The sequence below is a fragment of the Serinus canaria genome, chromosome 1 (genome assembly GCF_022539315.1).
Source record: "Serinus canaria isolate serCan28SL12 chromosome 1, serCan2020, whole genome shotgun sequence".
NCBI classification, from domain to species: Eukaryota; Metazoa; Chordata; class Aves; order Passeriformes; family Fringillidae; genus Serinus; species Serinus canaria.
The window spans coordinates 75,289,775-75,311,401 of NC_066313.1; the positions used below are offsets into that span (position 1 = coordinate 75,289,775).

The 21,627-nt window shown below is 35.9% G+C and overlaps 1 protein-coding gene across 7 annotated transcripts in view; it reads right to left on the reverse strand.

Moving 5' to 3' along the window:
* Positions 1 to 5,734: 5,734 nt before the first annotated feature.
* Positions 5,735 to 21,627, reverse strand: part of DOCK9 (dedicator of cytokinesis 9) — a 113,170-nt gene continuing 97,277 nt past the window's right edge. For all 7 annotated transcript variants that reach the window (XM_050979969.1, XM_030233985.2, XM_050979242.1 and 4 more), the window contains 10 exons: positions 20,095 to 20,152; positions 18,299 to 18,405; positions 14,892 to 15,014; positions 14,422 to 14,535; positions 12,790 to 12,936; positions 11,808 to 12,018; positions 10,854 to 11,044; positions 9,573 to 9,673; positions 9,233 to 9,371; positions 5,735 to 6,959 (listed from right to left, as the gene is read on the reverse strand). In XM_050979969.1, the coding sequence (XP_050835926.1) occupies positions 6,837 to 6,959; positions 9,233 to 9,371; positions 9,573 to 9,673; positions 10,854 to 11,044; positions 11,808 to 12,018; positions 12,790 to 12,936; positions 14,422 to 14,535; positions 14,892 to 15,014; positions 18,299 to 18,405; positions 20,095 to 20,152 (1,314 nt within the window). In that variant the 3' untranslated portion in view covers positions 5,735 to 6,836. The remainder of the gene's footprint in view (positions 6,960 to 9,232; positions 9,372 to 9,572; positions 9,674 to 10,853; positions 11,045 to 11,807; positions 12,019 to 12,789; positions 12,937 to 14,421; positions 14,536 to 14,891; positions 15,015 to 18,298; positions 18,406 to 20,094; positions 20,153 to 21,627) is intronic.

A 21,627-nucleotide genomic window follows, 5' to 3' on the forward strand; every position in this document is an offset into this window, starting at 1 on the left:
TCAGCTCTTTGCTTGCCAAGTGCCTCGGCAGAGGCAGGGATGAGAGAGGAGAAGTGCTCTATGAGGTTCCACAAATGTGTCTTTATTGGCAACCTCTGTGAAGGGTGACAGTGACAGCTCTTCTACCAAACTGCGCAGAGGTAGGGGTTTATATAGGGTATTTGGGTTTTGGGAAACAGTCCAATAGTAAGGGTCAAGGTGGATATGATCTATGGTCTTACAGAGAGATAATGAGAGTGTGAGGCAGAAGAGGAGTTTCTTGGTCCAGTCATCATGACCAGGCATTTCTTACCTTAGGCAACTGACTGCCAGGGAGGGCTTGCAGGCCCTGTGGCTGCTACAACGCTCTAATATAAACCCTTGGACCCACCTACCTTCTAGGCCTCTTGCCCATGGGATTCCTCCAAGTAGCCAAAATTATCTTTCCTCAAGATAATGTCTTATCATATCTTTTCCTCAAGATGTCTGGGGCTGTAGTCCTACTTACTGTCCTGCTTCTTCCACAGAAGATCCTATACTCCACCGTCTCATGGTCACTACAACCAAGACTACTCCCAGTTCTCATATCCCAAACCAGTCCTTCTTTCTTAGTTCAAAGTCCAGCAGCACAGATCCTTAATGACTCTTCCGCCTCCCATGTCTAAAAGTTATCATCAGTGCTCTGCAGGAACCTCCCAGGCTGATTGTGTTCCTATTGTAATGATCTTTCCACAGGAGGATCATTATTATTATTATCATCATATTGCATAGTAAAGGTTGTAGCTTAGTCTGTAAGATTGTTTCCTTGCATCTAGGAAGGAAGAATACAATCATTTCAGAAGAGCTGGTGAGTAACATGGAAGTTCATAACATGGAATAGTTGATAACAACTGTTCATTATTTAAGGATGAACAACCTGAACTGAGATTGAATATTTTAAAGAAAATTAGGGCAAATTACTATCTGTTCATATTACGTGTAATTTATAAATATTAATAGATGTTTTTGACTCATTTTTTTAGATTGGAAGAATTGTAATAAGGATAAAGAATTTGCAGGGGTGTGCAGCTCATCAAAGGATAGTCAGTATTGCAACATTCATGGAGTTCTGAGAGTTATGGAATGAACAATGAATTGAACAGTTTTGCTGAACTAAGGTCCTTTCCTTGCAGTTATCTGTACATCCTAGGGAACTTCTTATCTCTTCCTTTTACAGTCCACACCACTGATAAAAACCCTGATAAAACACTGACAAAACTGTACTTACCAGCTCTATGAGAGGTTTCACTTCTATCTTGATACTAATAATGTTGACTGGAGGAAAATGATGCAGCTACTTTCTTTTCAAACTTCTTCCAGGCTTCAGAATCCTCTTCTCCTTTTTTTCCCCCAAACATTAAATGTTAACTCAAAGTTACTTATTCAGTGGCTACCAGCATTTTCTTGTGTTAGGTCTGATAACTGTCTTAGACTTGCAGACATCTGCTTTCCCTCATACACTTGAAAAAAAATCTGATGTGTTACTTCAATTTATTTGAAAATTGTATTTGTATAAAGCTGCTTAAACCTTATACCAATTCTTAAAATATTAAATTGAAACAAAACTAATGTAAAATAATTTTTATTTTGGGAGATGAGTGTGTTTTGAAGACCTCAGCTGCAGTTCTGCAAATTATGGTCACAATTTTCATGTTCCCCATCTTAATTTGCCGCATTTTTGGGAGTCAAACTTCCACATTTTTGGAGTCAGATATCACAGTGATAAACATGAACAGATTATACAGCACTAGCTACAAAAATCACTATCCCAAGAAGCTCCACTTGCTGTTCAGGTATCTGGTGTCAATGAATCTCACAGGACAGATAGAGACACACACAAAAAAAGATGTTTTAAGGATTCACAGTGAAAGGTTGTTTACCTAAATTCCTTCAGCCTCCTCTTTTTGTCTTTCCATGTAATCCTTCATAGCACAACCCAAACCGCAAAACAGAGCCACACAGCTAGAAAAACTCTCAGTACTTTTTTCATCATTTACAACGTGTAGTAATAAAACAAGGTGTAGCATTTCCAAGGTATTTTACTAATATCAATCACGCCTTGTTTTTGCAGGAAAAAAAAAGTTGCAAATTTTGCATTGAGAGAAGAAATTACAAAACTCCTTCCTAAGCAGAAAAATACTAGGAAAAAAAAGCCCTAATATCTACTAGTTAACTTGAAAGGGATATACTGCCTAGTCTCTAGATATAATTTTAATTGTTTGTATTGAGACCAAAACATATTTAGAGTCTAAAAGATCCTAAAGAACTCGTAACTCATATATTCACTATAATACTTAAGAATGGAAAAAACCCACCATCAAAATATTTTAGAGATATAAAAATGGCTACTTTCAAATATACCATAAAAACAATTGAATTTTTTCATTATCTGCCAAAGCTTTCATTTTTTTCTTCCTGCAGGAAGCTCCAGGACTCCCAGTCTGAATACAATTAAATACAGAATTTTTCAGTTAATGAAAAACCACAGAACAGCAGACTTCATAAATTTTAACAGCTAACCTTCATGACAGACAGCGACTCAGATGTCTCCTTTGTACTGAAGTTTTCTCATAAAGAAATCAAAGATAATAGAAACTGGGTATAAGAAAAAACCTTGCCAACCTTAGCACCGAGACTAGGTGCTTTCATTAAGAGCCAGGTCCATCCAAAGACACAGTTTTATTTGAAATAATTCTATTTCAACTTAAATACTTATTCTTAATACTTATTCTATTTCTACTTAAATACTATTTAAAACAGTATTTATAACATTTTTGTTAATTTACTGCTTACCATGTCCATCCTCAGACCCAACTGCAAAGACCCCCATGACCTATTACAAGTTGCTGTTGTGTATCTAACTCTGGCATCTAACTCTGGCAACAGTAAAGAAGAGCCTGCTCAGCAACTTGAAAAAAGGTTTTTGACGAATATGAATTGGAAAGGCCCAGTTTCATTTGTCCCTACACCTCCTCATCTTTACAGTCCTTAAGCCCAACCTGCCCCCTCATTTCTGAGGCTTGGCTTCCTGCTCCGTGCAGAACATGACAGACTGGTCAGCAGAGTGATGCAGTCGAGTGGAGGGCTCTCTGCTTCGGTCAGTCCCCAGATCCACAGACCCTCTCCTCCCCTCAAGGTTCCCAAGTAGGGCTTGGTAGCCAAACATCAGCCCTGGCAGAGTGTTAAGCTGTGTTTCTGCCATAGCCAGGACATCCTTTTTTATCAAACATTTGATCATCTCAAGATCCTGCACTTGACTGCCAGAGGTGACAATCCTTGTCACCCGCCCGTATTCTCCCACATGCCTTGCTACCCATGACCATTCTGCCTCGGGACATACCCCTGTGTGATATTCTTGAATTAACCTTAGGAAAAGCTGGAAAAATATACTTGAAACATGCCAGTAGGAATATCTTAGTTACCAAAGAGTATCCAATGTACTAAAGAGTTATTGTAGAAAGGGAGAAAACATCTACCCCACAAAGAAAGAAGGGGAAGGTGACATTCTTTCTTTCATTCACCAAGTGGTTCTTGGAAAAGGGAAAATGTCTAATTGTTCATTGTCCTCATGAGATTGTTCCCAAAATGCAGGAGAAGGCAACAATGCAGGGCCATATACCAGTTTAGGTTCAAGGCCAACTCTTTTATCATAGTTCTCCCAAGCAAAACACAACCAAATGATACCCTGTAAAATTCAGCCTTCAACAAGCTCTCAAACGGGAAAAAGCTCTCTCGTACAAGGAAAAAAAAAAAAAAAAAAAAAAAAAAAGCATGGCAGCCATTAGATAAACTAATACTGTGAACAAGTAAATCTAAACCATGACCAACAACTGTAAAACCGATAATAATTACCAGTTCCTTCTATAACACACTGTGGTCAAATCTGTTATCTCAAACCACTCAAGCCTGACACTGGGTGCCAAAACAGGACTGTTGTGATTCAACTTCATCCAGCTGCTCCCTCAATCCTCTGCAGCAGGATAGGGGACACAATCAGAAGGGTAAAAGTGAGAAAATTTATGGGTCCAGACAAAAACAGTTTAATAAGTAAAAAAAACAAAACAAAACCAAGAAAAGGAAATTATGCAAAAACCCCTCAATTGCTTGTCAGCAGTTGACCAGCCACTCCCTGAGCAATTGCTGCTCTGCTCTGGCAAATTTTCTCTGCAGTTTTTATTGCTGCACATGACACCTATATGGTAACAGGACATCCCTCTGGTCAGTTGGGGCAGTTGTCCTGGCTCTGTTCCCTCCTCTCAGCTCCTTGTGCACCCCCAGCCTGATCACTGGTGGGGTGAGAGGCAGAAAAAGCCTTGACTCTGTGCAAGCACTGCTCAGCAAAAGCTACAACATCCCTGAGTTATCAACAATGTTTGCAGCACAAATCCAAAACACAGCCCATACCAGCTACTGTGAAGAAAATTAATCAAAAACCTGCACAGAGCCCAAGTCTTTATAAATAAATTAACCCACACTGGATAATTAATTTATATGCTACAGAAATAACAACAGAGGAGGGTACAGCTGGTACAGAAGGAATTATTCAGGAGGGAAACACCCCCAGTTATTACTATGTATAAAGCCTAAACAGTAGAGGGTGTGTTCCCTCATAGAAACGCATCACAAGAGATTAAGTCTATAGACATGTCATTTATGGGTTAATCATTAATGATTTAAGCTTGTGTAAACATACAGCAATGTCAACTACAGTTTGCTGGTTTTCATAGGCCAAGGTTCAGCAAAGCAGTTACACATATATTTAGATGCATATGTGCATGTGTGTGGGCATATATACACATACATATATACACACACACACATACATACATACATGCACATACACAGATACATATTCACTTCTGAATACACAGGACATCTATAGCTTAGTTGTCAGATGCATCTTAACCCAAGAGAGGTCTCAGTGCAAAAGGGGAGCTGTCAGTTCTGGTTCCAAGGCAAAGCGGAAAAAGTCAGAAAAAATGAGGCAATTGAAAGAAGCCATTGTGATATACACAATAGCTCTTAATACATGGATACAGAAGTCTTCCTGAGTGGCAAAATAGCTTTACAGGATATTTCTATATCCTCCCAGTAATGAAACACCTTTTGAGGTAGGTGTTTCTACACCCATTTCCACAGATGAACAGAAGTGTGAAGCATTTAGGGCAGAGGAGAAGAAAATGCCTGTTACAGCATTGTGAGTTCACTGTCTAGAAGTGTATGATTTTTTTCCTCTTTAAGGGAAAGAATTTTAAACCATGAGAAATTTTGTTTCAGAAACATAGAGAAAGCAGAGTATATGCAGCATTTTACTGCCAAGATGAGCTGCTTTAGAAAAAACCTTTGATGAGTAATGGCAACATATGTGTTTCACACTGTGCTACAGAAAAAATGACAGCAAACCTTATGTCATAAAGAAAAGATGATTTCTACTGTCATGTGATGAAAAATTTTGAAGAGTTCCTAATATTAACTGTTCTGGTGAATAACAACCTGCAGTTACAGTAACATGGTACTAGAGTCAAATGCAAGGGACTCGAAACTGGTGTTTCAACCAATAATTTAATTGCCTTTACTGACAAGGAATATGAAATAAGACCTACAAGTGTCTGCATCTCCCATGCAGGATGCAAAAAGCCGTTTATTAAATTCAAGCTTTCATTTTTCCCAAATATCAAGGGTGAATCTAAAACAAAAAAACGCAGCACACAGTAAGAAAAGTAACTACCTTTTTTCTTTTAATATAGATGTAGTACAGAATGTTTAATTACAGCAGGACATTGCTTCCAGTTAAATAAAATTAAAAACCTTTATTTTCCCCAAATATAAAATTACTAAATTAACGTCTTAAAAGAATAAGAATATGGAAAAAGCTTTAAATTATACCACCATTTACCACAGTAACCATGATTACCAATTACATACTCCATTGCTTTGGCAAAAAAGGTTTTTCTTTTAATAACTGCATATAAACCTAACATAGCAAAGACTGTATACATCTTTATATTGCACTTATTTATATACAGGGATAAATGAACTGTAAAGTCTGCATATACTTGGAATGAGCAAATTTTCAAAATAAACTGAAAGAAGTATGGTAAGAGCAGGTATGAATATTAAAAAAATGCTTAGAAATGTAATACATTTATGTACAGACTGTACGGACTGTATTAACAAACAATATGTACATAACAATTTACTACTATTGATATTTTAGTATAACTCAGTGTTCATTAATACAGACCTTTGGCTGTATTTAGTTGTTTAGTAAGATCCAAGCTCACATACCTCCAAAATGCAACAAGGTATAAAATAAAGCACAACAATTTGCCAAGTGGTACAAAAACTACTATTGTCAGTTCCATTAAACCCCAAAAACTAGTGTCTCTGTCTAGCCCCAAAATAGTTCTTGTACTTGGAATCTCTATGTGCCATACACAAAAAGAACACCTGAATGTTACATATCTGCAAAATTACATCCCACAACACTTTTTTTTGTAATGTGCAATTCATTTTAATAATACTTTCTAATGAAAAACAGAAGCTAACTTCATAATTTTCCAACACGCACTTCTGCAATGACATTGTGAACACTTTTAAATTTTATCAGCAAGATTAAAAAATATATATGTGTGCCTCCCTTACTCTAAAAGACTATTACCAGTAACTGCTATTTGCTAAGTGTGCTCAGACATTCGTATGAACTACGCAGTTTGCATGTGCCCAACATTTAGCTTCAAGGTCATCCTGAGTTTGCACACAATGAAGCAAATCCACAAACTTCAAAAGAAACAAACATACTTTCCTTTACAAAACAATCATGCAACTGAAGAAGAACTGGGCATCCCGTGAACTGTTGTGCTTGTTGGAGTTCCACTTATGGCGTTGAAAATGTGCAGTGAGTTGGGCATGACACTGGCCTTTTCTTCCACTGGAGTAATCTTAAAATGAAAGACATGGATTTACCAAAATGTTTCAAAATGGCACAGGCATGTCTAAAACAGCTAACCAATTTCTTGATGTGCTGCTTATTGACTCAACCTCCCAGTACTTTTTCAACTGCACAAAACTTTGGAAATGGTTACTCTTTTCAGCTTCAGGAGAAGTTACTTCTCCAATATCAGCTCTCCTAACTCAGATATTACACTGTCTTCTGCAGAGATTGCTTGGACAGTTTCTATCATTCCTCCTGTTAACTTTCAAAAGGAGTTTCATAGTGACAACAAGCTAACTTTTTGCCCTTTTTTGGTTGTCCTTTTTTTGACTTAGAGGTATGATTTGAGCATTTCTTACAAAAAGCTATCAAAACACCGAAAAGATTTCATTCTTAACAGCTATAAACAAATTGATGCTAAAATTAGACATACCATTAAAAAAGGAATTACATAAAGATTAGGCAAACTAATAGAACAGAAGTAGAGAAAACTAATTACCATCCCATCTGATCATATTGGCAAGCAGCAGAGGAGAAAAAAAAAATCTGTTAAGATGCTTTTATGCATTTTTATCACAAATTTTTTGCAGTTGTTAAGACCTTGTATGGTTACATTACAGCTAATAGTTTATTCAGTGATGCAAAGCTCTTCCCCCAAAACAGCAATAGGCAGATACATAAAGGAGACATTTAAAAAGATTTAAGTGAAGACCTTCATGTTTTTAATTCCTTCAGGGGAATTATTAGTCTAATTGAAAAAAAAAAAAACCAAAACCCTAAAGCAAAACCACTAACAGCATGGCATGTTTTAATTATGTACAACTAATTACATTTGTATAAGAACACAGTGGTAGGCTTATAGTACATATTACTGCAGTCAGTGCTGTACTTTGATATTCTGCTCAGTATCTTATGCACAGTATCTTACGGATATCAGTTGTTTGTCTAAATGTAAACCAAGAGAAGTAGGGGCAATGTGATTTACTCCTGAAGTTTCAGGACATGCTTTTTCTTATCACCAATCTTTGGAAACTCACACACATCAGCATTTTAAAAACATCTAGATCTTCCATTGAGTTCAAAGTACTTTTTCCTCTGTACAAATTTTCATTATATTCTTTTACTTTTTCCTATGCCAGGGAAATGCTAATCTTGCATTTATCATTAAATTCTTTGACCAAAATACTTGCCTCTCCTTTCTAAAGGGGTATTCTGTATAATTGTCTAATTCTCTCATGTACTTTGTTCATCTCAATCAGCTTTCCAGTCAGTTATCCTCCATTCCAAATCCTCCTCTGCTTATCAATAAATCACACTGAAATATAGTCAAACTGTCCCACTTCTGCTAGCTAAGCAAATTCTTTTCCTGTTCCACAAAACATCTTTCAAAACTGTTTCCTTCTACTACTGTTTTTTATTAAAAAAACAAATCCAACCACATATTTCTGGAATGGTATCACTTCCTATAAATTTTGGTTCACAATGTCCTCTATTGATGGTAGTTAAAAAGAGTTGTGTCATAAGCTTGTCTCTGTGACAGGATATCAAAACAGGTGAAGGAAAATAAAGCCAATGTGCTTAATCATAATTATATCACAGAGATATCATTTTATATATATATATATATATATATACTCAGAATACAGTACCTGAGAAACCACATTGGGAAATAATGGAAAGCAAGAAAGCACGTGAAGTGAGCTTTAGACAAGTGGCACATTTTTGAATAGAAAAAAAGTTCCCATAAAAGTTTTGGGTACTATCTAAGCAAAGGTTGAATAAAGGCAAATCTCTCTTAAGAATTATAAACCATTCAGTGCTTCTGGGGAAAGGTTATAAAAGTAACAGTGGACAAAAGAAAAGGGAGCTGAAGTGATGAATACGATAAAAATGTCAAGCATGCAGGGATTGAGCACTGAACTTCAGCTCTTCCTGTCCTCCTGGAAATAATATCTTTGCCTTTGATGTCCTGAGATATTTCTACCATGGAACCCAGATGCAAAGGTTGAGTGGTATATCTCACTCCACAAAAGTTCCTTCCTGGTTTTCCTTTCCTCTGTATTTCTATCTTGTCAGTATTGGACTTCTCTCAAGAACATGTATTGGAATACCTCTTGAAAGACATTTAAATCTTTGATTTCATGACAGGCTTATACTCTGATAGAAAGAATTAAAAGGAACAATACTTTTGTGTAAGGCATTCCATACATTGCTCCTATTCTTTTCACATTATAGCTACATTCTGAATGATAGTGTGTGTAACTTTATTTCAGCACATACTTGTTCATGCATTATTTCAGAAAGCTCTTTTGCCATTTCTCTGTAGTTGGCCTTCATTTCTTCTTGATATTCCAACTGATCTTCCTTTATCAGTCGTTCATTTACACCCAGAGCATGCCCACAGGCTTCAACAAATTGCCTGATACAGAGAAGATAAGAAAGTTCTCAAACAGAAATCCAAATGATTGATTTAAAATGTCAGCTTAAAGTATGTTATTAATGAATCAGAACACTTTAAAAGTTGAAAGTTTCAAAAAGAATTTTTATGAGTCTTGGGAAAAAGGTCTATTTTTTTCCCTCTACCCCATCCCCAAGAAATCCCAAACCTTCCATGCCATACCTAAAAACTTCTTTTAGGAGCTTTACTTTATTGTCTGGATATCTTTTGGTGTTTGTGTCATCTAAGAAAGCTCTTGCATATGCTAATGGACCAGCATTAACCTAAAAAGAACAAGAATTTAAGAACAGTCAGATATCTGCCATACTGTCTTAGCAATAACAGGTGCTACAGGTATCTATTGGATTTGATTTTCTTATGAGAATACATTGATTTCAAAAAAGCTGGACTAGTTAAACAAGAAAACTGCTAAAGGTGGAGCATTAAAGCAGGAGAGGTCTCTCCAGTGCTGTAAATCTGTCCTGGCACAAAGAAAACATTTCAATGATGTGGCAAAGGAACTGCAGATATTGCCACTCTGTCATCTCTGTTATACAGTTGGGGTGGGAAAATGAGCTAACCTACTACTGTTTGGTCTGTGTATCTATTGAAAACAGATTTCCAAGCTGAGGATTCTGCAAAAACCTGCAGAAGTTTAATTGTGCTCCTAGGGCAGCTACAGGAGAAGTGGTTTCAGTGACTTATGACTCATCCTTATTATTCCTTCATATTTTCAACAAGAGCCTCTCCCTTCTCATCCCATAATACTAGCTTACAACTTACTGACCCTGGAACCTTGGTTTGGTTTTTTTCCCTTTTCTGCTGAATGAGACAGCTGGTCATGTCAGGTGATTGCGTTAACAGCTCCTTTGTTTCCAATCAATTTAAAATAAAAGAGCAGCACATTTGTCACTGCATTTTTTGAAGATCCTTTCCATACTGACTTGTACATGCTACACCTGCTTCAGGTACCCTATTCTGGTGAATCTGATGGCTCCTTTATATACTCCACTTCCTGCCTGCCTTAGGCAAAAAGGCACACACAATGAGATTTTCTATGGTTATCTTCTTCCTATGTGTTATCACTCTTTATCTCTGCAGGCTTCTTACAAAAATATCCTAGACCTACTGTGGGCAGACCTACAGCTGGGCAAAATATGCTAATTTATCTTCAAATTCATCTATTATCTTCTAGCAGTTGCAGCTTTTCACCAAAATCTGCTGGGGCTTGGAATGCAACATATTCCAGAGATGAATCTTAATTCTTTTGTGTAACTGTCTCTGACTAGTTATTTATATTAAATACTTTTATTTCTTTTCCTATTCAGGAAATAACTGCAGACAGTGAGCATATTTCTAATTTAGGACACTCCTGAATGTGCAGAATAGAAACCAACTATAAAATGCTACTTATATAATTTTTTAAGGACAGAAGCAAATGAAACTGCATGGCAAAGCTCTTACCTGAACACTGACACTTCCCTGTAGCTTCAGCTGCAATTTGATCATATCTACTTCAGCTGAAGAGCAAAGCTGCCTAAGCTCTGCAACTTTTTTACTCATTTCATCAATGGCTACTTCAATTGGGTTTAAATCAGTGTGGTGCTGGTACATCACTGGAATGCGCTTTTTCACGTATGGGAAACAATGTATGGCTGTGGACAGAAACAAGTTTAACTTAGTAAGGAAAAGATTTTTTAATCAGGTATGCTTTGAGAGAATCTTGTGTTAAAATCTTACTTTGATGTAATCAGCTGCCCAATTTAATAACTTATATAATTAGAAATATTACCAAATAGACGGGGAAGCAAGACACTGAAATGTAAATATGCACAGTGTTACATGCATTACAGCAAAGAAAGATTGCTGTCATTACTGCTGCTAATAACCACCAAGAAATAAACCACTGGAACTTAATTTATATGAGAACGCTGAAAAGAATTGCTTAACATTCACAAATCTCAAAGAAAAGAAGAATCAAAAACAGTGAAGCTGTATTTTCTATTTCCTCACAAGTACTGGCTATGGACAGCTATAAAGTCACTTTTTATTATAAAGTCACTTTTTTATTATAAAGTCACTTTTTTATTATAAAGTCATTTATTTGTTTATACAACTATATTAATATAGAAATTCATACTTAACAGAGACAAAACACAAAATAGTCTTTTTCTAAGAAAAAGGAAATCCAGAGTCCAGATTCAGAATTCTGAAAGCTTAAGGAAAAGAAGATAACGATATTGAGGATTCCTCATTGAAGAAATCAACCTGCAAAACCTAGTTGTGGCCAAAAATATGAAAAGGATTTTAGCTGACAGCTATAAAGGACTTGGTTAGATGAAATGAAAAACCCATACAGAACAAAATTAGAGCATTTGAACTAATGCTTCCAGTGAAAGCATTCCATTCCACCAGTACCTGTCAAAATCGTCCTTCGTTTACATTGCTCTTCTACTCCTCCTTGTCTTTTGCCACCTTGAGTAAAAGGCATCTCAAACATGAAGCGACGAATGTTATGAGTCCTTTCAAAATCTGTTTTTCTTTCCTGCAGCTCCTTTTCTTCAAAGTATGGAATTACATGTGTAACTTGAATATATGCATATTTTGAATCTAAATCCTTAGGATTTACCTTGAAAACAGGACAAAAAAAAAAAAAATCAAGTAGCTACATTGTGGATCTAACAGTAGTCACACAACTTCCAGAAATTAAATTAGGTCTCTTAATCTCTAAATTATTGAAAACATGGGAAATGTTCATGCTTTCACAGGGGTTTTCTGTATTCAGTTTTTAACTATTAGGAAGAAAGACTGCCAGATGCATTACAGTGCACTGTGGATTTTTTGGTTTGTTTGGTTTTTGGAGGTTTTTAACCACTTGCAGTCATGAAACCCAGCCCTTTCATCAAGTCTTCCTTCCCTTTTAAAGTTCAAATATTGAAATGCCCACCATTGCTGTACTTTAAGGCCAAAATGCACAGAAATTTTTGAATCAAGGGTTAGAAAGGATCCTTATCAAGGAACAAAAAGAGCCATGACACTATACCCAGAGGAAATCACCATAAAGTCTAAGGGTGAGGTGTGGAAAAGGGGAGAACTTCCAAAAAATGACTGTGCATGAATGGGCAAGAAATATAGCTAAAGTTAACACAGAATATGATCATAATACAAATTTGTTCTAACATACAATTACTGTTTTGAGAGGTAACACTACAGAAATTAAGCTTTTTGGTTGCTCTAAAAGGCATACTTAGTAGGAGATAATATTCCTCTCATGCCTTTCCAACAGCAGAGCTTTTAGATGTTTGTGTGCCAAATGAGTAACAGCCAGTGATGCCACAGTATTTCAAGTTAACTAATGAAAGCACTATATTAGATTTTTTAGAGAGAATAAAGATCATACTTTGCCAGAATCCTGAATCATTTTGACATTTTCAGCTCCAAATTTGTCAGAGTAGAGTTTCTGGAGTCTTTGAGAAATTTCTGAAAGAGGTGTGAGTTTAGGCTCTTTATAGATATATTCCTTTCCATCTTCATCCTCAAAGAAACCCTGTAAAAAATAAAGTAATCAAAATCTTGGGGAACAAAACAAAAGGGAAATGACTAAGATGGACATAATGTGTGTGGCTCAAAGGAAATATAAACATTTAACATTAGTATTCAAGCAAACATAAATAGACAGAAATTAAAATACAAGTAAAAAGATTTTCTAAGAGAATAAAAGAACAACAGAAAAATGTAATTCTCTACTACAATATGAGCGAAAGATAATGGAAACACAGAGTTTAAATTTTAAAAGTTTGTAGCAATTCTATGATGTGACAAGCCTTTGAGATAAGTTTCCTTCACTTTTACTTAAAAGTGAACTTGCAGCACTGTTTCACTTGCCAAAATTGGTAGTCTTGCCCAACAGGACTATCTGATTTACAAGTGACTATTTTGGCAAAAGTTTACATAAAAACAATCTCAAAATTTTCCTTAGGTAGTTATAAAAAATTAATTCCACAAGATGAAATATAATTATGCAAAGATCTTAATTTTATGATGTACTACTGGTATATACTTCTTTATTTTATTACACACAGTACTGTTTTTAAAACCGAACCTAAATGCACATGGAAAGTGAAACAGTTTGTTGGTTTAAAACAACAAGCCATGTTGAGTTCATGTTTGAAACCAGAAAATAAATATTTTTGTCATAAACGAAACAGACAAAAGAGAAAAGCACAACATATCATGTATAAACACAGGCTAGATTGACAAAAATACCCACACCAAACTGAGGTGAAATGCAGTATCTTGTACTGCATTGCTTGCTTTGTAAGCAATTACTGTAATTACCTCAACATCTGTCTCACTGTCTGTAAACTGGTATTGCTATAAAGTCATAAAAGACAACAGAATACATGTAAAATTATACTGCTCAGAGGATTTTACAATTCTCCATGCTCAGCTGGACAATTAAGCAACTGGGCTATGCATGTAGAGAGTGTATTACTGGATACTGCGTGATATCATAGGGATACAGAGGCATTCTAGACACGTACCAGAGGATGTGAAGCTGCCCCATACACAGCCAGAACTTTGGTTGGAAGCATGCAATACTGATGCATAGAAAAGAGTGATCTGTTCTCTAAATGGAGCTTGATGTTACTTTTTGACTTGCAATGGCTATTAATGCATACCAATCTAAGAAGCAGCCTTGCAAACCACACCGTAGCACTACAGACATTGAGTCAATGCATTGCTAAAAACTGACATTGCAGAAAACTTACCGCTGCCTTAAGGTAGTAAACAAAAGAAGAAAAAAGGAAAAAAGGCAAAAAAATTTACTGAGGAAAATGATAAGAATTTTACTGGAATTGATAAATGTTTTAAAAATAAATTACTGATGGTGTTTCTTTACTTCATACAGAACACATTCCTTGTGCTTTTTATGTCACGGTATTAATACAGATGATGAAAGAATAAACCTTGTAAAATAAATTCAGGTTTTTCTCACTGCATAGAGCAGGCCAGTGAAAGGAACACTTACTTGTCCAAAGAATGCTACCCTGAAATAAGTCCCCAGCAGCCTCTTGCCTGTATGCATAACTTCAGTAACTTTGCTGTATGCTCGATGAAGGGTGTCATATAAATGAGCAAGCCTCTAAAAGAAAAGAAAAGAAAACAATAATGAGGGAGAAGAACAAAGCACAACTTTCCTATCTTAAAATAACAAATTATGTCCTTGTAGCCAGTAACAACTGAAAGCATTATTTTATTGAATGGTAGTATTAGGTTTAGCACTTGTATCAGGATGACAATATGTAAGACTAATTTTTAATTATTTATATTTAAAGAAAAGAATTTAATTATTTAAAATTGAAACAAACATTTCAACACATTCACATTTCAGTTACAATTTTATTACTCTGATTATGTGATGTCCAATATGTCATGCAGTTAGACTTGAAAATTCAGGGTTTTTTTCTTGCTCAAATTTACTTTTGATGAATGAAGTACCTCAAAATCTCTCCGTTTTTCATAAATGGGAATTATAAGTTTGTATATATCAGCAATGAGTTCATAGCGTTCTGCCTTCCAGAGTCCATCAGCACACTGCTCCAACAATTCCATCAGCACATCCTAGATTTGGATACACATTTGAAAGTGTAAAACAATTCAGTACTCATCAAAAGCACAGCAAATAATTGTACCAAAATCTTTCGCTGTGAAAAGGGAAATTGCCTCAAAACAGAATTATGTACACTTTGTAATTTAAGTTATTGTGGCAATCAAAAATTGCTAAAAGGAAATAAAACAAGACAGAATTGTCTCAGTTTACACACATACTCCTGGTATTTACAAACAGCATGTATCTTTTAGATATTCTTGAAACCTCTATGGACCTTCTTTTATCACTCTTGCATCACAGTGGTGAAGCAAGAAGCTGAAAAAAACTCCTTTCATACTTAGAAGCTACTCTATTCCACCTCATTTTTCCCTTTGATAGAGGATTAAGTCAGCTTAAAGACATTACTAAGAAAATAAATTTTTAACACTGCAAGCAGACTAAAAAATGGTATCCTTCTCCATGTGCTGTAACAGACCTTAAAACATTTCCTCCTTTCCCCCACTCATTATGGGGCTGTACAGACTCCTCAGTACCTCCACTCTCAGCAGCCAAGTGGTGACAAGTGACAGACCAGTGTCACTGCTGGACCACAAACAGTGGTTTGTGACACAAGTCTTAATTCAGACGCCAGAGGGCATCCAGGTGTAGCAAAGTAAAATTTTGTTTACAAAAGGAAAAGAACATGAAGAGCACAAGCCTCAAGAGCTGATATGAAGGAGCCAAGGAACACAACATTTTTTGAGCCACATGTCTCAATATTTACCTATTCTCATGGGAAAAGTTCTTTTCCATATATGCAATGTTTCCTTTGACCTGTGAGAACAGCCTCTTGCTCCTAGTGGTGCTTTTCTTGGAAAACTCTGATTCTGAACTGGACTTTTTCCAGTTTGTTGACACCTGTCTTGACTTTTGGGAGTCAGTGCTGGACACAAGGTTAGAGATAGGGTTCCACAAATGCCAGCAGAAAAGGGAAAAACTCCCTTCCCTCTGCTTCTTGAGTCAATCCTCTCAAATACAACACAACCTGCACTGGCTTTTGTTTCCACAAAGCCACACTGATGATTCCCATTCAACAGGCACTCCACTAGAACTTCCAGGTCTTTCTGCAGAGTTGCTGCTTAGCCTGTACTGAGATTTTTTTGCTGATTTTTTTTTTTAAAGGTGCAAGGCTTTGCACTTGTCTTTGTCCAGCCTTAGAGGACACTGTGTTCCTGGAGGCTTCTTCATTTACCCATCTGCAACCCAGGACAATGCCTGTCATGGAATGTCACAGGCAAACAACTGTTTTGATGAAATGGACACAGTAGCTTCATTAAAAAGCAAAATCCCAAACTAAATTTTGTTTCTTTTCATCTGGCTAGCTTAGACAACCCTGGCCTCACACAGAATTCTTTTAAAATGAGAATTAAATTGAGAATCCCAAAATTTCAATTTTTAAAAAATGAGAATCTATGTAAGTCTTAAGAAAAATCTGACTTAATTAGGAATAGGTTTTATAAACTGAAGAATATGAAAGACATTTGACCCTTTTAAAAACATGAAGGGATACTCTCTGATCTTCCAATACTTGTAAATGCTCCTTTGGAATTTAACTCTAAAATAACTAGCAAAAAAGGACATCACAAGTTTTAAGGGAAGCAATTCCACATGGCTTGTTACCATGTATAAGAAGAATTCTCATCACAGCATCATTTTGCTAAATAATAGTAAAATACAACTTGAAATACAACTTTCTGCTTTTTGACTTCTGCACCCAATTGATCTCTTTTTTTTCTCAGACAATACAGTTCTGCTTACTTATGAACACACTGAGGAAACACTCCATTTATGAATAATGTTCCTATTTCTGTTCCTATTCCTGATGGGACAGGGCTACCTGTTCTGAAGCACTTCTGGAATTATTTTTATTCTGGTAAAGCCAAACAGTTCTTCCCTTGTTATTATTATTATTATTTCTCCCCTATTATTACTTTTCCCATGTTTCAGATGACTTTCAGAAGTTATCTGAAAAATAGTAACTTTTTTCAATATTTCATCAGTTAGAGTACTACATGGTTAAGTTTAGAAAGGGTTGCATGCAGGGAGAAAATGAAATTTGGCTTGGTTTGATCCTTCTGCAAGCTGTACAGGCTTCTATTTTCACTCTTGGCTTACTTCCGTTCCACGGAAATACTGAGAGATGGAAATAAATTTGTGTAGGGTTCAATGACCCAGAAAAATCAGTATATTCTTTTTGCAGGGAGTGACTAATGAGAAAAAGAAAAAAGACATTCCAATTTTTTTAAAAATGCATAATAATTTAACTCTGACAAATGGTCTGGCAGGATAACAGTGACAGAAATTTCCAACAAAACTTTCCATTAGCAGTAGTCACTAGAATTCCTGATCTTCAGTAACTTAGAGCAGCTTGCATGTTGCTTTGACATGCTACATTTCATGCTGGATCAGAAGAATCAATGATTTTAAAAAGACAGCACAAAAATTGAAAAAAAAATTACAAACCACAAAACAATTTGCACAGTCAAGTAATACTGTCATACAGCTTTCCCATACACTAATGAAAACACAAAAAGAAAAATATTTTTGTTGCACCATTACACTCACAAACTAGAGGGTTTTCCAACATGACTGCTGCCAATTGTGGTCTGCCCCTCTCTGCCACAACTATACCAGCAAATACAGAGTGCAGACACAGCTTCTCAGAAGGAAGATTATTAACATTTTCATATAGTTCATAGGCTGCTTACTAAATTTTACTGTAGAGCCTGCACAGATGGATCAGCAAAGACACAAGGAGTGAAACTTAAGCCAGAAAAAACACATGGACACGAGTCTGGTGTCAGTAAAACTACTTTCATTGTTATGGCATATTTGCTTTGGGAAACTGTAAACAGTAAAAAAACCAGCGAACACATTATTCATGATTTCTGGTGGAGTAATACTCTAAATCCAAGTCAGTTTTACAAAACAACAGATTTTGCTAACTCTAATAAGTAACCCACATTACTGCTCATCCTGTCAACCAGAATAAACCCCCAATTTGCTTTTACTCCAGAAGTGGAATAAAAGTTGAATTGATGTGCTAGCACTATATTTAAAATACATGTCTACAGTAAATTCTATAAATCTAGGACACCTCATAGAATTTTTTTATTTCAGCTTTAGGATACAAATAGCAGATCATAAAACAATCATTATATTCCTTGTATCAGTAATTCTCCAGACTGAAACATAAAATTTGCAAAAAACCCCAGCCCTTCCATGTATGTAAATTTTAACATTTTTGTTTACTTACTTCATTGAAGTGAACATCTTGCATTCCAACATCCTCCATCATTGAAGCCTCTTCATCTATATTTGGTGTGATTACTCTGAAAGCAGTACAGCCTTGCCTGAACATCCCTGTCATTGAAAAAGAAATAGAGACAAATTTCATTTTCTCCAGCAGGATAACATTGGGCTATTTTGTGATTCTGGGTAAAGCAGAAGCCATGTTTAAATATACCTATCACCAAATAAAGAAATAGATCAGCCTCCCACTGCATGGTTAAAATGCAGAACCTTACATTACTGTGAATGTGCAAATGGGTTTTAAAAAACCAAAAAAATGTTAATATCTGGACCCTTACCTACCAAACTAAGTAGTGTCTGAATCTTTCTACTTTATCTTAAATTTGTGTCTAATCTACCCCACCCTAAGTTTAAGGTACTCAAGGTACCTTTACAGTATTTAATTAAACTGCCATGAAGTCATGCTGGAACTGAGCTCAGGGGCAGGACCTGGCACATAATGTTTTCCAGTCTGAACAATATGAATGACATTAACCATAAAAAAATGATCAAGGGATGGCAAACTAGATTATTCAAACACAGAAAAACAGGAAAAAAACTAACAAAATACCAATCTAACTCCCTTTACTGAAAAAAGATACTTAACAAAAATGGAGTATAGAATGTTCCAACATGAAACCCATGTCTTTTACTCTTGCTGTTTAAATATTCATTCCTCCAAAGATTCTTGCTGCTCAGTGAGGAGTTCTGACCCTCAGAGGTTTTATTGAATGACTGCCTCAAATGCAAGGGGCTTTTCTGTTCTTAGGAGTACCACAGGTAGGATTTGATCCTCTGTATCACTGAGAGGAAATGAATTCTATATGACAGTATACAAAAATAGCAGAACACCCAAAGGACTACAAATCAATAGAGACTGTCTCTAGTTCTCAGGTATCATCAGGCTTCCAACTGGACACAGTGATTTGAATTAGCAGCTTATTTCAGATTTGGTCTCAGAGAAGGTTCTGAAATCACTGGGGCAAAGAAAATAGCCTATACACTGCACAGGCATTTGGTAAGAAGCACAACAAGACTAGAGATAAGTCATCTTTTAGACTCATGATTTTACTTCATTTTGAACTGTCAGGCAAAGGCAAAGCTAAAAGGATGCAAACATAAATTTGCCCACAAATCCAAAACACTGTCTCAACATCATAATCAGTTTTAACAGATTCCTGTTTTCTTCAACAGAGCTCTTTCTGTTAATTTAAGTCATATCTCAAATCCCTGACTGAGAATTCTTCTGCTCCTGAAGATGAAAGGTAATTTTCTACCCTATCTCAAGGGTCATCAGAATCCACTTTTACAAACAGCTGCTGGCACAGAATATACCACAACAAGGTGAAACAGCCTGAGCATTTTTGTCATTGATTGAACATCTGAAAATTTGTACAAATTTATTTTGACTCCTCTGGCAATGCCAGGTTTCCCTAGAGGCAGTGAGAGACTGACTGCTTGTAGAAACAAGAATATTCATGGATAACTGCTTTAGAAAGGATCTGATTTGAACTATTAGCAGCTCTGGTATATAATTAAAATTTTTACTTCCCAAAAATTTTACTTTGCCTTCACCTGAAACGCTGCCCCTTAGATATGCAAGTTTACTCTCATGTATGTGAGTTTGCTACCTGGTTAGGTCAGAATTTTTTCCCTAGGGAACACTGAAATGCCTACAACTTCCTCAAGGAAACGATTGATTTTCCCAAACTCTGATAAAAATATATTTGAATACATTAAGATAAGGTTTTGAAATCATACCTTTTCGTGTGAGATATTCTGCAACCAGTGCTGCTACATGGACATAGCACATTGCTGCCTAAAACAGAAACAGTAACAATCTTTTAAAATACAATTAAAATGGGAATGTTAAAAACAAGGTATATAAGGAGAGCAACAGTATGAGACAAGTTCTTCAGTTTTGCTTTTTGCTGCTTTGCAGAGGATATTCTATGACTGCTGCAAGAATTCTCCACCTCATTTATGTAAAGCAGTAACTGTGCAAGTGCACTCACTCCCTCTTAACTAGAGCACTGAGTGGCATGGACAGCAATTCACAATCTAAGAGTGACCCTGGGTCACAAATCACAAGGTAGGAACATCATGCTGTAATAAAAACAAGTGAATCTCTCTTTTGTGGGGAGGTATTTTAAGTGTCCAGCTATTAATGATTCTACTCAACATTTGGTAGCCCTTCTGCTAACCTGTTGTGTCTGCTTTTTAGCTCCTGACCAAGAAAAATGCAGTGACAGGCCATTTGAGAGCAGCAAGAGAGATCTAATCTATGAATGGAATTTGAAGGAATTAGTGCAGTTTGGAAAACAGAAAAGCAAAAGAAGAGGGACAGAATAATTTTCATATATCTGAGATTTTTTATGGATTTGATACTGACCACTTTTCTCCAAAAAAAATAAAAAGATTTCACATCCTTGTTTTATTAAAAAGGCTTAGGCTTTCAGCAAAGTAACTATCAGTTGAACAGCTCAAATATGGAGGCTGCACAGCCTCAAACAATGCAGGTAAAGAAAAAATATAAGAATCTGCCAGAAATTCTTACTCATACTTTGTATCAAGGTGATGATTTGCAGACATCTTCATCTAGCTGTACAGTTAAAGATTCTAGGATTTTACCAAAAAAAATGAAAATCATAACTGAAATGAAATGAAATCATAACTTGTCTTCTCAGCTGGTGAAGCTGTTCAGTCCAAGAGAGAAGCTAATAACACAGCAGTGTGTATGCCTTCTGTGTTGCTACGATGTAGAAGAAGAGAATTCTAGTACCAAGAACTGAGTTTGGAAGATACCTTCTATTTCTTGGAGATCTTTACTTGCTTATATGATGCTCATTTTAACAGATGTTTATGAAGTGCAATGATTTCATACAAAGCAATTTACCTTCAGATGGAAAAACCTTCTAGAAAGAGACTAAATTAATCTGTATCCAGTTAAAGTGTTAATGTCTCGTTAAGACATAACAATCCCCAATTCTGCTTTTTGCTTGGGCTGAGTATTTTAAGAGCACAGCAAAAACAGAAAGCTTCCCTTTTTTTCAAATAACACAAGAAATTATTTGTCAGTTTTAAGAACATTAGTAGTTTTTTTAGTAAGCAATTTGGAATAAAGTCAAGCTAATTCTGTAAAGGCAACTGGAGGAGAATTCAAGGAGTGGCTTTAAGTGTTTAAACAAGTAATAACAAAGATATTTTTAAGCAAAAGGCCTCTCTTCCATGGCTTGCATTGTGCATTCCATTCTTAGTAGTGTGTCAGCTATAGCAGTTAAACATGTTCCTTAC